This window comes from Aythya marila (genome assembly GCF_965140915.1).
Source record: "Aythya marila genome assembly, chromosome: 4".
In the NCBI taxonomy this organism is placed as follows: domain Eukaryota; kingdom Metazoa; phylum Chordata; class Aves; order Anseriformes; family Anatidae; genus Aythya; species Aythya marila.
In genome coordinates this window covers 64,127,749-64,145,057 of record NC_139045.1, presented here as the reverse complement: position 1 = coordinate 64,145,057, position 17,309 = coordinate 64,127,749, and the positions used below count along the sequence as shown (strand labels likewise).

At 37.0% G+C, this 17,309-nt stretch overlaps 1 protein-coding gene across 2 annotated transcripts in view; it reads right to left on the bottom strand.

Moving 5' to 3' along the window:
- Positions 1-564: 564 nt before the first annotated feature.
- Positions 565-17,309, bottom strand: part of STK32B (serine/threonine kinase 32B) — a gene marked incomplete at its 5' end in the record, with an annotated part of 176,929 nt that continues 160,184 nt past the window's right edge. For both annotated transcript variants that reach the window (XM_082758674.1, XM_082758673.1), the window contains one exon: positions 565-954. In XM_082758674.1, the coding sequence (XP_082614800.1) occupies positions 816-954 (139 nt within the window). In that variant the 3' untranslated portion in view covers positions 565-815. The remainder of the gene's footprint in view (positions 955-17,309) is intronic.

The following is a 17,309-nucleotide window of genomic DNA, read 5'->3' as shown; positions in this document are numbered from 1 at the left end:
CTAGCTATGAGTCTGAGAAAATTCCTAAAGATTTTAGCTCTCCTTTCTAAGTTGCTTTTCAACTCTGGCTCGGTCAGCTTATTCTTACAAATAAAAAGGTCTTTCTTTGTCATAATTATGAAACACTGCTAATGTGTCTAAACTCGCATCCACAAAAGTCACTAGTAAAACGTTGACTTGGCCAGGGTCACATCTCTTACTACAAAGCAGAATGCATGAAGTTAAACAACAAAGTGAAGACATTCACGCTGCAACATTTCCAATGGGTTTCTGGTAGTTAAATGAAATTATTCAGTGTTTAGCCTATTTGACACTACATTCACGTATTTACATCATATACATCTGTTACAAACTCAACAGCAGATGTTCAGAAACAGCTGTGTTTAGCAGTTTCACAGAATTCCATACTGGACCATTTTGATTAACAGAGACAGAGAGGACAATGTAAAGCCTTCAAGATAAAGCTGGCCCCAGGATAACCTTGTCTCTTGCAGGTAGCCAGAAACATGGCAATCTTTGAGAGGCTGCCTAATGAATTGTTTCAAGTTTTCTTCCAGGATTTTGAAAAGGAGAGTCAAGCCTATAAAACTGTATTTTGTTGCTGATGGTCATTTTTTCCAGTGGCAGAGTCAAAAGAGCGGGGTCTTAGGTAGACATTCTCAACCAGTGTGCTCCATGGGCTTGTCCTTGGCTGGGGATCCTGCTGGAGAAGTAAGATTGCTTGGGATCCAACAGGCGAGCATGAAGGCATGCATGGAGAGGACCTTTCCTTGCCCCTCCCCCCGGGGTGAAAGCAAGAATAGGGCTGGAGCTCACTAGCTGCTGCAGCCTCTTGTGCATCCGTGTCCAAGTAAGTTGTTGTTACGTCCGTCTTGAAGTTTCCCGTGGCTCTGCAGGGATGCTCTGCTCTCTGTGCTGGAAGTCTGTCCACTTTGATCCTGTTGTCTTCTTAGTCTGCCCAAGGTTAAAAACATCAAAAGGTTTATAGCTGATATGCAGATAACTGCATCAGAATAACAGCCATTGTCTGTTTTATAGTGAACTACATACTCCTGCATATAAAATAGACTCCTGCACCATTCAGTCTCTACTAACTTCCCTATCTTTATTCATCTTTTAAACACCGATGAATTCCTCCTCCTAAATATGTGAGGTTGAATCTTGGCTAAATCCTGCTCCCATTAAAGCCTATCACAAAGAGCTAGCAGAGGATTGTGCTTTCCCTGGCTTTGACACCTTTGCCTGGACATAAATTGAAAAAGCTTCCCCCAGAAAAGGAAAAAACATGAGGTGAATGTATAGTCAGTGTTCTTCTTGTTGTTACTTCATATGTGGTCAAAGCTTCCAAGGTGGTTTCAATGGACAACAACAACAAATAAATCCTGCATTGTTTAAGGACTTTGCAAAGTCGTCTTCTGCAGGCATTATTTTCTGGAGAACAGCCACAGCCCTGGTGGCACTTGCAATCCCCAGCTTTAATTTTATCAACAAATTTCTCAGCCTTGCTGTTCAACCCTAGTATCAATGTCTATGATTTTACTGTGGTTCTTGTTCTTACTTAATATTGGTCTCCAAAAACAAAAGGCACAATGTAAGTATTTTCATGAGGAGGAGGAAGTTTCATGGGGAAGCTATGGAGCAGAGGAGAGGCCAGTTTTTGGAAAATTAACAGCTGGGATTTATTTATTTATTTATTTATTTTTAGGAATTTTTCTCCATTTGTTTTCTTAAAATGGGAAACAGCCAGTGATGTATTCCCCAAAAAATGCACAAAGAATTAGCACCAGAGACACTGTGGAAGAAACTGTTTGTAAAAGTGACTATAAGTGGTATGTATGATGTATTGAAAAAAATAAAAATAAAAACACTTTGCAAGTAACATTGAATACATAAAAATTATTCAATAATGAAAAGCATGCAAAAATGAACTGTAAAGGGTCAGTTTAAAAAGGGTAAAATAGATACACAAACTGAAGACTCAGAAGAGAATGTAAAATTCTCTTGAAAATTCTGAAAATTCTGTCATAGGTAAACAGAAGTATTAAGGAGATTATTTAATGTTAAAATAAACAAAATACTATCCAAATAGGTTGTTTAAAAAAGAACATACATTGACATGTTAAATAAAAAAAATAAAGCATACTACAACCAACCAACCAATCCCACCCCCCAAATAAAAATAAAAAAAAACAACAACAAAAATAACACTGTGTTAAAGGAACAAATTGTGCACCACAAATGAAGTCTACCAGTGAGTCTATAGGCCAGTGGATGACTGAGTCATTAGAGGATAGCACAAGAAATATTAGTCCCTAGCTGAAAAGACAATTAATTATCTTCACCAAAACTCATGACAAATGAGCTGAGGGACATTCCTTTCTTTATGAGAAACTTGTCCATCATCTCCAGTCAAACCATCAGCCAAACAGCTTAAAACTGTTTTTTTCAAATGAATGTTGACAAATGATCAAGACAGATTTTCTCCAATGGCTCTAAGAACACTGAAATATATAATTGCACAGCTGAATGGAGTATGTAACTTACTGTTGAAACTGTCTTGGCACTACTGATTGCAAGGCAGCAAATGTGATAGTGTGTTTGTTTGTTTTTTTGTTTGATTTGTTGTCTTTTATTTTATAAGAGTTTCAGAGAAGATCCATGGGACTACCAAGGGAGCAACTGAATCAGACAAAGCCTTGAAGCTCAGGGTCTGAGCTAATGGCCCTTACAAGAGCAAGGTATTTGTAGGTGTTGTGGTTTAACCCGGCCAGCAGCTAAACACCACGCAGCCGTTCGCTCACCCTCCCCCCTCCCTCTCTGGGACAGGGGAGAGAAATGGAAAGTGAAGCCCGTGAGTTGAGATAAAGACAGTTTAATAAGACAGGAAAATAATAAATAATAATAATAATAATAATAATAATAATAATAATAATAATAATAATAATAATAATAATAATACAATGGTGATAATAGGAAAGTAATAATAATATGTACAATCAAGTGATGCACAAAGCAATTGCTCACCACCCGCTGACCAATGCCCAGCCTAACCCCGAGCAGTCCGGCCCCTTTCCCCCAGCTAGCCACCCCTATATATTGTTTAGCATGACGTCAGATGGTATGGAATACCCCTTTGGCTATTTTGGGTCACCTGTCCTGGGTCTGTCCCCTCCCAGCTCTTACTGCACCCCCAGCCTGCCTGTTGGCAGGACAGAGCAAAAGGCTGAGATGTCCTTAACTTGGTATAAGCACTGCTCTGCAACAATTAAAACATCGGGGTGTTATCAGAAGTCTTCTCATCCTAAGCCAAAACACAGCATTCCACCAGCTACTAGGAAGAAAATTAATTCTGTTCTAACTGAAACCAGGACAGTAGGCATTGAGACAAAAGGCTACAGTGCTTGGAAACTAAGAAGTCTCTCAATAACAGCATAAAACAGAAAAACACGTTTATTGGTTTTGTTTGTTGTTGCTTTTTTATTATTATTATTTTTATTTTTTTCCAGATCACTCAAACTGGCTCAAAGGCAGCATGTAAAGGTTCAAAAAACATGACAGACCAGCCTTGAAATTCCCAATCTTCACAGAGAGAGTTTCTATTGTTGTTTTATTTCCATTTGTTTTCTTTTATCCTATCGCTGCTCCTAAGGGTTCTTATTATTTTGCCAATGGCAATTATTATCATAATTGGATTACGGGAGGTTGGAAGTGGTAAAAAAAAAAAAAAAAAAAAAAAAAAAGTATATTGTTTTAGCAGTGCTTCATTGTATTCTCTTTTCAGACATTTTTTATTTCTGTATCTAGATTCACTACACATATTTATAAACTATCAAAGTAAGCAATAGGCTATCAGATCAAAAGTCAGTCAAAAATTTAACTATTTGGCTATTTAATAATTTATAAATCACTTTATTCAGAGTTTAAAATTATGTTAAAGATTCCGTTATAAGGAATTATTATGGGCATGCTAACAACTACCTACTAGTGTGTCTTGGAGAATCAGGAGATGCTGATTCAGTTTCTACCTCTGTCACCCTGTGGAGAAATTACAGCCCTTTTCTGTTCCTCAGCCTCTCTCCCAACACGTGGAGACAATGTAGGGGAGTGAAGCTGAGACGGAATAATATCTGTCCAGAAATCTCACATGGACAGGAGCTAGCCAGCATTTGAGCTGGATAAATTGTGGATAAGAACTAGCAAAAAAGCATGTATAGAAATACAAAAGCAAAGAGAACAGAATGGCCAAAGATTTGCATGGGAAATATGAAAAAAAAAAAAAAAAAAAAAAGATTGAAACAACTATGGCAGGTCAGAGTATCATGTAATGAAACCCAGTAGTAAACTTGGAATCCCCAGGAAAGTGCTTAAGGCTTAGCTTTGTTCACCAGGTGAATAAAAATCTCAAAAGTTTGTATTTAGGCTGTATAATAAGATAAGTTTAATAGAAAAGGAACAGAAGTTGCAGATTCAACATGACAGTCATAATTTCAGATTTGTAAAAGACTAAGGCATGGGAAATTCCAATCATAAACATCTAATTGGTCTCAGAAATGTTAGTGGAGAATATTTTCTTTCCCTTCAAACCGCTGTAGTGAAAAAGTAAAATAAGGCAATTGGTTTGTATTTCCATCTAGCTCTAAAGTGCAAAGAGACTCTGGTCAAGACCTAAACAAATCTCACCACAGTAGGAGTGTGTGAACAAGCAGTCTCTTCAATTAAAAGGTTGGGACATTTTCCATGAGAGTTTCTCATCTTTACAAAAACATGGATAGCTCAACACAGTCCCTGTGATCATTGCAAAATAAATGCACTCTGGTCCATTCGCTTTAAAAATAGCACTAGTGCAATAAAACATTTGTCAGAAACTGCTTTCTAGTGTGTGGCTTTTCTTTCCTTTAAGTTGATGCAGCTACAGCCTGCAATAACTTGAAAAAGGACCAGGGAAAATTAAAGAGTTGATGGGGATTTAGCTGTTGTGGATCCAAACCAGGTAGCTATTCTTTTGCTGAATGTTATGAAGAGAGGTTAAATAGTGAAATGTCCAGCTGTGGGTGAAAAAAGTGAACAAGTGGCTCTGGTGAATAGTTACGAAGAAAAAACCCACAGAGAAAAGAGGTTGAAAAGGAGTTTGCACAATGTCTATTACATTTATGCCACAAAATTCTGTACAAATAGATAAGTAAGCTCAGAGACAGTTATGCTGGGAATTAAGAATGGTTCTGCTGCATCAATGAATAAATAAGCACAGATTTCCTCGCCTTCACCATAGAATCATGCAATATCAGTAATGTGTGACACTGAGCATAGAGCAACCTCCTCTCTGGCAGCGAGGAAGAAAGAGGCTGTACTAACCACTTGGGAATGCATCAAGAAAAGTAACTGAGCCCTCAGTCCAGTCTTCGGCTTCATCAGCATTTCTGGTTAAGGAAAAGTGTCTCTGTCATGTATGAAAGGTTTTAAAGATTCTTATCTTGATTTCCAGAAATTATAGTGGAGTCCCTGCAGTGCTGGTTTCTAGTGCTGGGTCTTGAATCAGATATTGGTAAGTAGAAGATTCAAAGAAGAGGGAAAAATTATTGGCCCCCCCAAAAAAAAGAACTCTGTAGCAATGCAAAGCAGTGGCATCAGGCTTGCAAAATGTCCTGTTTGAGAGCTTTAAGAAGTCTGTAATGCTGTCTGTCACTTGCTTGTTCTAGCCAAGCCATACCTTGTGTGTGATAACACCTTGGTGCAGCCAGTATACCCATCAGTGAGTGCTGCCCAGCTGCCAGTTTGAAACCAGAGCCTCAGAAGTGTTTCAAAAGGTGGTAATGCACTCAACAACTCAACAAGAAAGGATTTCTATTGACAGAAAGATAATTTAAGCCAGCCAGAAATTCCACTCCATGTGTACCAGGTCCTACAGGACACTCTTTTTATTACAGCAAATTTACAAGTGAGCTTGCTGGTTTTGCAAATCAGTGTCCTGGGTGTGTAAGAAAGAAAATGGTGTGAGTGGGTAGTGGAATTTGCTTTATCATTTCTAGATTTAGCATTTTACCTTGGCCTATTGATATTTCCACCCCCTTTCCAGTGAAACCAGATGCGTTTGCTTGTGTTTTGGGGAAAAGTTGAGCTTAATAAGTCAAGCTTTAGAAACTGGGAATAGTAAATCAATCTTTAGAAATTGTAGCTTTATTGCAGTAAAAAGAGTTCCACTAAAGGAAATTTCTACATCTCCTGAAAGAAACCCTTAGGAGTAGATAAATCTGTGGAACATTTTATCCCAGTTATTCTTCACAAGGGAGGAGGTCTGAGGTCAGAAAAGAGCAAGCATGCCTATGCTAGCTTTTCAAATTCAAATATCCTGGGGGACAGATTGCTAAATAGTTAGAAACACACCTCAGTTCTATGATTTAGTAGCTACATGTAAATAATGCTGATGTCTTCTGCAGATGGCCTTTCTGGAAGGCTAATTACAAACATATCCAAATCAGGAGAAAAAAAAAAAAAAAAAAAAAAAAAAAGAGAGAGAAAAAAAAAAAAGAAAAGAAAAAAAAGAAAAAGTAATGATGTACTATGAAAAATGACAGTGCTAAGAAAGGCACTATTTCAACTGTATTGTCTCTATGCATATCAGTCTGGTTTGCCTACTGGAGCACAGATACAGATGTTACAAGGGGGATTTCAGAGCAACAATAAAGACACTCCAAATACCATATTTTTAGAATATCTGTCAGTAAACATAAACTCTTTGTAAGTCAGTATCCTCTCAATATACTGAAAAATTTCATTCTCAATAGACAATATCTATCAATGACAATTTGTAAGGAAAAAGACAGAAAGTTACAGACACAGGTGTTGTTTTGTTATATTCTGGTCTTAAAAAAAAATAGAAATGTGGAAGTTATGCAATATAACTAAAACTGATGGGTATTCTGGAAACCATCCAGCAGTGCTGCAAAAATCCCAACCAAACTGAAAATGATTTTTACAGAGTAATATAATAATGTAAAGGTGGACCCCATGAATCATGAAATGTCCTCTTCTCTCTTTTTTCAGTCCCTTATTTAAGCTTTATAGAAGCTGGTACCCTTCACAAAAGTGTACATACTAAAAAATCAGAGCAGTTATTTGGCAGTAATATGTAGATCCTGCAGTGTGCACACGTCTTTTTCAAAAATAATGGGTTTTATGCGTGCGCATCTTATACCCTACTTTGAAAACTTTCCCTGCTATTTTTATGCCATCATTTTAACATCAATTGCAGGCAATGGTTGTAGAAATATTGATAACTGAGCATGATTTCTGGGACAATAAGCAGCTTGGCTTGTCATCTGGCTGCCACTGTGGGAAATAAGAATTGAGTTTGATATATGGACACTTAATAATTTTCTGTCTACACTTTTGAAAGTTTTTCTTAAGAACTGACTCGCTGTTTCTTATTTTTATAAAATTGAAGAAGCTGGCAGTGTTTTGCAATTGTAAATGAGTTATACTCTTTCTCTTATATCTCCATTATTCTGCTTATTAGTTCTCATCTGCCAGTTTTTTTCATTCAACTATATTTTTTAGTGAAAAGATAATAAAGAAATAAATAAAGAAGAAGAAAGAAGTGAGCAAAACAAGTTATTTTTAACTGAATGAGTATATTTGGAAAGAGTACTTTTACTTTCTAAAACAAAGTAGCCACCAAACATATCAGAAAAGTGTTAAAATTCCTGTCTAATTTCTTTTCTGAAAAGCTAACTAAAATGAGTTTGTGAGTAGATTAGAAGTTCAGGAAAGTTGCTTATTTTATACTTTTATGCTTAAAAAGGGAAACACTACCTTTTTCCCAATGTAAATATTAAGGAAACATGTTAACAGAAAAGAGCAAATAGAGCACTTCTGGATTGTCCCCACAGGAAATCCTGTTGGTGCGAGCTACAGATCCCATTGTAACCTTTCATGCTTAGTTCTGCTTTCCAATGGTGCAGGCTGAAGAGCTGGCATATGACTAGAATACATGAACAGAGATAAGTCCTGGTCTTCAGTCTCTGGTCTGAGTCTTAGAAATTTCTTATTTGTAAAAGAAGAGTTTTGATTTCATTACAATATGTATCAGAACTAATTGATATAATAATCCATCATAAGATTAAGTTAACTGGTAACCCGAGTATCTGCCAAACTATTAATTTATGTCATAACCCCCAGTGATATCCAGGTTCTTATGACAAACTGCAAATAACATTCTGGCTGTAAATGTCATTGATTACATTGACTGCATTCATACCAGAAGACAAAATGGTGGAGAGATAGATCCCTGGAATCCCTGGAAGCTAAGTGGCACAAGGTTGCATCTTATTGGATAAACTCTCTAATATCCAAAATACTTTTTTTTTTTTTTCTTTTTTTTTTTTTCTTTTTTTTTTTGGTCTATATTAATCTTTGAAATGTGAAGGAGTTTGCTTCAGGGAATGATTTTGTTCAGGGAAAGAAATATGCCAGGGACCATGGAAGACTGCATATATTCCTATATTGCTTATATTCCTCTTAAATATTTGATAATACCAGTTTAATGATTGTGCTGCCCTTTACCCATTTGGAAGATACATAGGTAGACATGAAATACATAGGAAAAAATGTAGAATAAAGAAGTAAAAGTAGATAAAATACAACAATGAAGGTATAAAATGAAGAATAAGAAAAAGAAAGGAAGTGGAAGTGGAAGAAGAAGAACTAGACACCTGAAAATGAGAAAGTATTTAAATGAATGCCGGATTTGGAGATCTAATTTGAAACTAACTCCTGAGACAGTTGTAATGTGCTTTTTTATTTAATGAAGTTTTTACACACAGGGATGGGCAGTAACCATGAGAGAGTTAATAGTGAGCTCTTTTCTTTAGTCTGCGTACAGCTTGTGTTGTGTTTTCATTAAAACAGAAACATCTGACAAGTACTTGAATTTAGAAAGATTTTCAAATAAACAAAGAAGGTTCGATCTTACTCTGTACCAGAGGAGGTTTGGGACAGACCAGGACAGGCTTAAGGATGGGCTGGGGCAGACTCAACATTCATCATGCAGCAACATCAGTGTTGAGTAACACAACTTCAGACTGGAAAGAAGAGCCTCCAAAGTCAGATAATTTTTCTCCACTCTAGATTTTGTATAGAGGACCAACTAATACACAGCAGCTTTAAGTGAAACACAATAGTATTGTTTGCTTATGTAATAGTGGGCACACATTCTGGGAGATCTGGGTCCAAGAAGTGTCCTCATCAAACCAGTAGCAAGGGTGAAAGTCTCATAAGTCTTTAGTTCTACTTTAAAAACATTCACTCTTGTAACTTGCTTGTTCTTGGCCTGCTCACATGGCTAGGTATGTATAGCTCAAATGCAGTTGCCCCAGAAGTGGAGTTTAGTGCCATATGAGATGCCCTCGATTACCTGACCGACAGAGAGCAGATACAACAGCAGACCACAGAAGACCACAGAAGTTGGACTGGCAGCTAGGCATTTATTTTCACATAAACGAACTGAGCCCACAGCTGTGGGATAGATTTTATGCCAGCTAACTGTAGACAACTGAAAGATTAGTTCAGGCTCTCTGTACAAGATAAATAGAGGCTCTGACATAGAATAATGAGTTCCAGCCTAAGTTATCTGATACATGTGTCACAGACCAACCTTGAGAGATACAAGTCTCTCCTCACTGACTACTAAAGGAGCTTAAAATAAATAAATGATTTTAAATTGATTAGTTTAGAAGAATACAGTCCTGTTGCTTCCCCAGAAAAATAGAGATACCCTTCCCTCTCTGAACCACAGACTCAAGTCCCTTCCTGTCTAGCAGCTGTATAAACTCACTGTATGCTGCACTGCTTAGCAGAGGCAATTTGCTTCTGGATTAGAGCTAATTTATACCCACAATGTTCAGGCGAGCAGAAGCTGAATAGTCCCATCAGCCTGGCACATATCACAAGCTGATAAACACTGCCAAGGGCTGGGTAAGGAAGTCACTCTGAAGCACAGGGGTGCAATTACCTGTTCATCCATGCAGACATGCCATCTAATTCCTATTTGTTTCAGATACCTTTGAAAATTTTGCACAAACCCTTTGAAGTAGGAGTTGTTCTGCATCTAACCAATATTTAACGCAGTCTGGTTTTGACCCTAAACATGTCCTCTTGGTTTTGACTGCTTCAGTAGAAACAAGCACATTCTCAGATCTGTTTTCCTAATACACTGTGAGGTATGTGTTTTGATTGCTCAGTAGATTACCACGTAATCATTCAAATAACTCTGTTTTAACTCCATTTAAATTTAAATGACTGAGGCACAGACTAAAAGTTATGCTTTATTACAGCTGAATGTGAAAAGTAAAATTTTGGAGAAGTATCCCTGTGTAGCACAGATGTCTTCTTGCACCATTGACACTCATGACATTTACTTCTACCTTTTCCAAAAATCCTTTGGGAAATATGCTTGCACTATGGGTAATTGATTCAGGTTGATGGTTCCTGCTGAGTAATTACACTCACTAAATGCCTGTGAATATAATTTTCTATCAACCAGCAATTTATAATCAAGCATAATGGGTTCAGGTGCACATATGGAGTGAGTGACATGTGAAATACTAGTATGTGGAAGTCAAGTAACAAATTGTACTGAATGCTGCAGCACGTTGGCCTGAGAAGTGTCTTGAGATCTCAGGTTTACCTTGGGAATTGAAAAGCAAAATAAGAGAGAAGAGATGAAGTAAATAAATAAAAACAACAAATGAGATGCAGGCATTTAAGAAAATGAAAGTAAAACAACTGATTATCACTAACATTAAAATCTTGCTCAGACTAGAAGCATAGGTGTCTCTTAGAAATGTGCTATTGGCTGTCCAAGACCAGATGCATGTCTTGTTCATTTCAAATTCACATTGCAAAATGTAAAATATTTTAGTTTAGCGGTATCTACAGATCCATATGCACAAGCAACAGGAAAGCAGCTCTGAATTTTCCCAGTAATGTATTGTTTATTAGACTTTGTGGGAACACAAGATTTTTTTTATTTCTTATTTTTATTTATTTATTTATTTTTATTTTCCCCAACTTGTTAGAATCCAGTTTATAAACTGCAAATACTTGCCCATGAATAAGGACATCTCTCAGCTGTGTGAGGAAAAACACATTCTCAAAAAGGACACATGCTTCCTAGCTTGCCTCAGGTGTATCTCCTCAAATACACAGGGTAACCCCGTTGTTAAACTATCAGCAGTTAGGAAGTTCACAGGAGTTGCTTTGACATATTCTCTTATTTTATTCTTTTGGTGGAATCTTCTAGGTAGAGTGATCCTTTTGGTAACATCAAAATGCAATGTATGGGGAGAAGGACAATTTCTTGCTGCATCTAGAGGGAGATCTACTTTACAACAACACCCATCTCCACCACGGCACTGAACATGTTACAGAGGAGTTGGAGTGAATCACAGAATCACAGAATCACAGAATGACAGAATTTCTAGGTTGGAAGAGACCTCAAGATCATCGAGTCCAACCTCTGACCTAACACTAACAGTCCTCCACTAAACCATATCCCTAAGCTCTACATCTAAACGTCTTTTAAAGACCTGCAGGGATGGTGACTCCACCACTTCCCTGGGCAGCCCGTTCCAATGTCTAACAACCTTTTTGGTAAAGAAGTTCTTCCTAACATCCAACCTAAACTCCCCTGGTGCAACTTTAGCCCATTCCCCCTCGTCCTGTCACCAGGCATGTGGGAGAACAGACCAACCCCCACCTCGCTACAGCCTCCTTTAAGGTACCTGTAGAGAGCAATAAGGTCACCCCTGAGCCTCCTGTTAACAAAGAAGATGCCTGTTAACAAAGATGCCTGTTAACAGACTGCAAATCACACCAGTGAGCATAGTTCTACTAACAGACTGAGAACTTAAAGACAAAAGTAATGTGGTGCCTGTGACATGCCTGCTGCCTCTGGAGTGATGGTGTCTGCAGCTCTGTGCCAGTGACTCAGCATGGTCGGTTGCCATCACAAAGCAGGACTGAACAAATGGACAGCCAGCCATCACTGTTATGTTGTCATTCAATCCCTTCTCATTACTTCTCTTTCCCTTTTATCCCTGTCCACTACTGCTGAGGAGAGGACCCTGGTTCAGAGATAAGTGAGGAGTGTCATAGCTATGACATCTTTTATTTTATTTTATTTTTTTTTTGCATGGAAGCTCCGATTTCTTTAATTTACAGCTCTAATTAAAACTGCAGCTCCATAAGAGCCATACACTCAATAATTTAAGAATTAAGATATGTGGAAAGCTAGTCTAGCTCTGCCTGATTACTGGGACTTGACAATAAATACTCTCGGACTGGAATAAATGCCTGGGAGGTTGCTGGTTCAGTCATTCACTTCTTCTCTTGCAACAACAAGTTTCCTGGTATCATTCTGTGAGTTTCCAGGGAACAAACCCAGCCTGCACTGACCTCCCTGCTGTCTCATGTCTCCCTATCTATACTTCGTTTCCTCTGCCGAAGTCCAAAACTTAGAATCATAAGAAGTCTAGGCCTTGTGCAGCTTTTTATTCCCTGAAGGAGAGACACCCTCACCAAAAGGAGACTTAGCAGGTAGCTCGCTTGTGATCACACAGCATATCAGCCTTCAGTAATCACCAAACCTCCTTGCACAATGCATGGAAAGTTGTTGCCTAACAGGGGGATCGACAGAAGCCACTGTGTCGAACACAGCTGTCTGAGTTAGTCTTTGAGTTATACCCACCACAACACTATGTATTATGCCCCAGATGGGACACAGGAAAATGATCTCTGGCTGGGTTTCACAACCTTGAGTTCTTCCAAGGTAGTGTGCACCAGACATTCCCTAAAACACAGCAGGAGACAAACTGAATCTTACCTAAATCTCTTACTGTCATAATTTTTCTTTACTTTCCTTATTTCTGAAAAGAATATCTATATATATACACATGCATATATACATCCATTTATATATGTATGTACATTTCACTGTAAAACTTGTGCTAAAATGAAGACTCTATATGAAGATGGAGACATTATAAGCAGTGAGATAACATAAAACACATATTCATCCATCCCATCTAACATAGATTCCTGTCTCAGACTGGCCCCCTTCTCATCTCACAGTGGACAATGTCAAAGAACAAGTCAAATGGAGACAAATGTCTGCTGTGGCATATCCTCCTCTCTGCTGAAATTTCCAGACATTCCAAGCCAATGACCATACTGGTGTGTGTGTGTGTGTGTGCGTGCATGCGTGCGTCATGGACCTTGACGGATTTTTCACCACGAATTTCTCTATTTCTTTGAATCTTTTCATACTTCTAGTATCAAAAGCACCCCTTGGTGATATGCTGCACTACACTATAATACATGATTTGTATTCTTTTAAACCTGCAGCCTGACAATTTTTTGCCATTGAGTTAATAGAAAAAGTAAATATTAATTTCTTATCCGTCTCATCAATTACTTTCATAACGTATTATTATTTAGCTAGTTTCCTAAACTAGTTTTCAGTTGTCTCTTCTCTTCTCCAAGTTTAAACTACTTTGAGTCTATGAAATTCTGCAGTGTAAGCCCTGACACAATTTTTTAATCCTGTTTTTTTTGTTTTTTTTTTTTTTTTAATCATTCTGTCTACAATATCTTTTTTGAAATAAGGAAGTGAAAATTGTGCAGATATATAGATATATATTTGAACATATACATGTACACAATAGCATTTTGATGTTCACTTGATAGCATCATGATGTTCATTTCTTTACAGCTTTCTTTGCAATTTTGAACAAATTAACAGCTCTCATATGTCCACTAGACATTGGGCTATCCACACATTTTTCAAAATCTCTCCCCTGCATAACTGAAGCTAAGTTATACTCTAAGATTTGCTGACCAACAGTGCTGAGGATCTGTATTGATTATCCTGAACTTTTAATCCTCTCTACTGCTGTGATGGTGAGAATGCTCTGATATATGCAACCTTCCCTAGATGTTCACTTGATAAAGTGTATCTACCACAAAGATGTGCCAACTTTCTTGGGAAAACTTAGGCCATTTTCCTGGGAGGCTTTGAAAATAAGGTTCCAGATATTCATTAACTTTTCTATTTTCCTTGCATGAAGCTGCAAAAGGAAGACAGTATTGAAACAATGGCTTTTGCATGACTCCTGTTTACTCAAAACAGTGAATTTGAATGTACACTTACAGAAAAATAATCAGCTTGGTCTTGCTAATGCTTAAATCTAGGCAGGTTGACTTGCCAAGAAAGGAGGCACATTTGGATTGGTAATTCTAAGCCAGTAAAAATGAGTGGGAATCAAAGGCAGAAGTGAAAAGGTCTGTGTGATCATGCAGAGGTTATTAGCACTGAAAAACAAGTTAAATTTAATCATGTTTAGTAAGGCATCTTTCTAATTAGGTGAGATGGCAGGAGCAATCTCCAAAAGCAGACATATCCATTACAAAAGCGACAAGAAAGACATCAGTGAAGAGTAGCAGAACCACTTGAAATGCTCAGATAGAGATGGATTTAAGTTGAATCAAGGTCAGGAGAAGTGGCAGGAGAAGAGAAGTTGTGCTGTAGCCCCAGCCAAAAAGCATTCATATATTATGGGGACTGAGAAAATATAAATATCTTCAGAGATACTAAATGACATAAAATATCTGTTAAGAAAAGCACACTGAGAGAGGTTTACTGCAAATCATTATGAATATTCTGTTCCAATCAAACTAAAATGAGAGAGAGTTCTCCAGAACTCTGGTTTTGAATCTGACAAGACAATTGAAAGGAAAGAAAAGGAACTACAGGAAAAGATAGAATAATTTTGATCTTATAAGAAAATGCAGAGAATATTATGTCAGTTTTTTGCATGTGATATGGACAAAATCATGCAATGTGATTTTAAACATCATAATATGCTTAAAATTTGGCCCGTCACCTTTTGCTGTTTATTCTGGAAGTAGATTTCTGTCTGTTCACCTAGAGTTGTTCAGCATCTTTTAGGAAAAAAATAGGTATGGCCAAACAGCACGTACTGTGGCTGGAAAAGAGGAGAAATTGTGAAGCAGCCATCTGGCTGCTTCAGTTTCTGGTATAATTTTTAGTGTGTTTGCTTTGAATTTATATTAAGAAAAATAAGGTGTCCCAGGGGTTTAAGAAAGAGCAAGATTTGAGCAAGACTGCTCAAATCAATGGAAATTAGAAAGATGAATATCATAGCAGTGTTATTACAGGATATTAGTATTAAGTGAAAAACCTCCAACTTTAAAATCATTAGAAAGTTTTTGGAAGTTTCCACTAAGACTGATAAAAATACGGATAGTTTGCTCATCGCTCCATCCCTTTTATTAAAGTGGCTCTGCAGAATTTGAATCCATTTTCACATCCATTTTATATATGAAATGCTTGTTCTGTTCAGTAGAATGTGGCTATATGATTTTGCTTTCATTAGTAGGCTGATAATTTTGATGACAAGTTTGTGAAGCATTCAGCTGAAGGATTATTCCGTCTGAGGTGCAGAAATTTCCTGTGTTTTCTCTGCTGTTCTTTGTTTGTTCACCTCTTTAATCTTAAAGACATCTTTCAGGGAGAGGAAGAGGCTCAGGAACCATACAGGGTAAGAAATTTGATTCTACTACAAGCAAATATTGTCTCTATTTCTTCATTTTTGGCTATTTCAGGTTTTGGATGTTCATAAACAAATGTAGTTGTACATGAAGATTTGTTTAGTGCTAACAACACTAAAATAGAAATATAATCTCTGCTCAGCTTTTTAATAAAGCTATGAACAAACATTGTGGCTTTATCTGTGCAATTTTATTTTATTTTATTATTATTTTTTTTAACCCTGAATAAAATATAGCCTACAGATTCTAAAGAAGATCAACTTCTCAAAAAATTGCTGGCAATATTATGGGAATACATGTTCAGATAGTGCAGAACATTCGGTGTGTCATTTCCAGATACAATAAAACATTTATCTGTAGAAATATATTTAAAAACAGATAAATTCCATGTGTCATCAGAAAGAGCCAACCAGGTCCATGAAATCAACATCAGATAATATTCTCCAACTAGGAGCCAGTGCACAGACCATTTTAGATCACAATTTATTTAGTTTACACATTCAAAGTTAAGCAATAGGTTTTACTGACACTCTTGCAGAAGAATAGAAAACATTGGCTCCACCACTTTCAAACTTGTATTGCAAAAGGCTGTTTTTTATATTATTATTTTACTTTGCACTGGGACGTTGTGTAACTCTGTCTTAAAGGTACTACACAATAACACCAGTGTGTACAGATGACATACACTTGTGTTATATCTTAGTTTGTATCTCCCATTTAGTGACATATTGATGTTAATAAGAGTAAAGACTTCCATCTAGAGGTACTTCAGCCACTCAGTTATCTGAAACACTGGGAAAAATAAAATCAGGATAAAACTGATTTACAGTGTAAGAGATTATATTATGTATGCTTCATGTTTTCCTGCATAAATGCAGATGAAGGTATAAAACTACCTCTTCAGAAAAGCTTTTTACATGAAATAGAAAACATTTGCAAACTATGTACATTGCACACCCCTGAAACTGCTCCTCATCTGCTATTACATTATTTGGAGCTGTAAATAAGTGTCCCAAAAGTAAAGGACAGACATTGGGTTTGGAGGCTGAACATGGCTCAGATTCAGTTTTCATAAGCTTTTTCATTAGAAGAAATGGAGTATCATAGGAATGATTGTTGACTCAATCACAAAAAGACTGGAGTGTTCAGGATCCATTTCACGGAAATGAAGGCTGCATTCCCATCAGATTTCTGTGTCATCAGAAGTTTGTAGGTAAAGGCACACAAATCTAACTTTTGTTACCCACTGATGACAAATACTGACTACACTTTACTCAGGAAGCCATGTACAGTTAAATACAATATATAAAGAAAACAGCTAACATTGTGACTCCAATTCTTTCTTTCTGAGTTCTTATTTTAAGAAAACACACCTATCCTATCATTCTCTAGTGTATGTTTGTGCTTTCTGTCTGTATACAACATCTTACTTTGCAATTCTTCAAATCCTTTCATCCTCTCTCATTAAGTAGTAAAAGCAAAGATATCAGCTACATAGTTAAACCACAGTCCACCCAAATAAATTAAGGTCAAGGACAATTCATGTCTTACTGAGAAGGTATATTACTGAATGCTGCTATCTGGAAAAACATTAGTTCTTTTAACTGTGTACTCATTTGACTGTATGGCTTACTGAAATAGACTCTTCCTTCCGCATTCTCTCATTTTGCTTAAAACATTCCCAA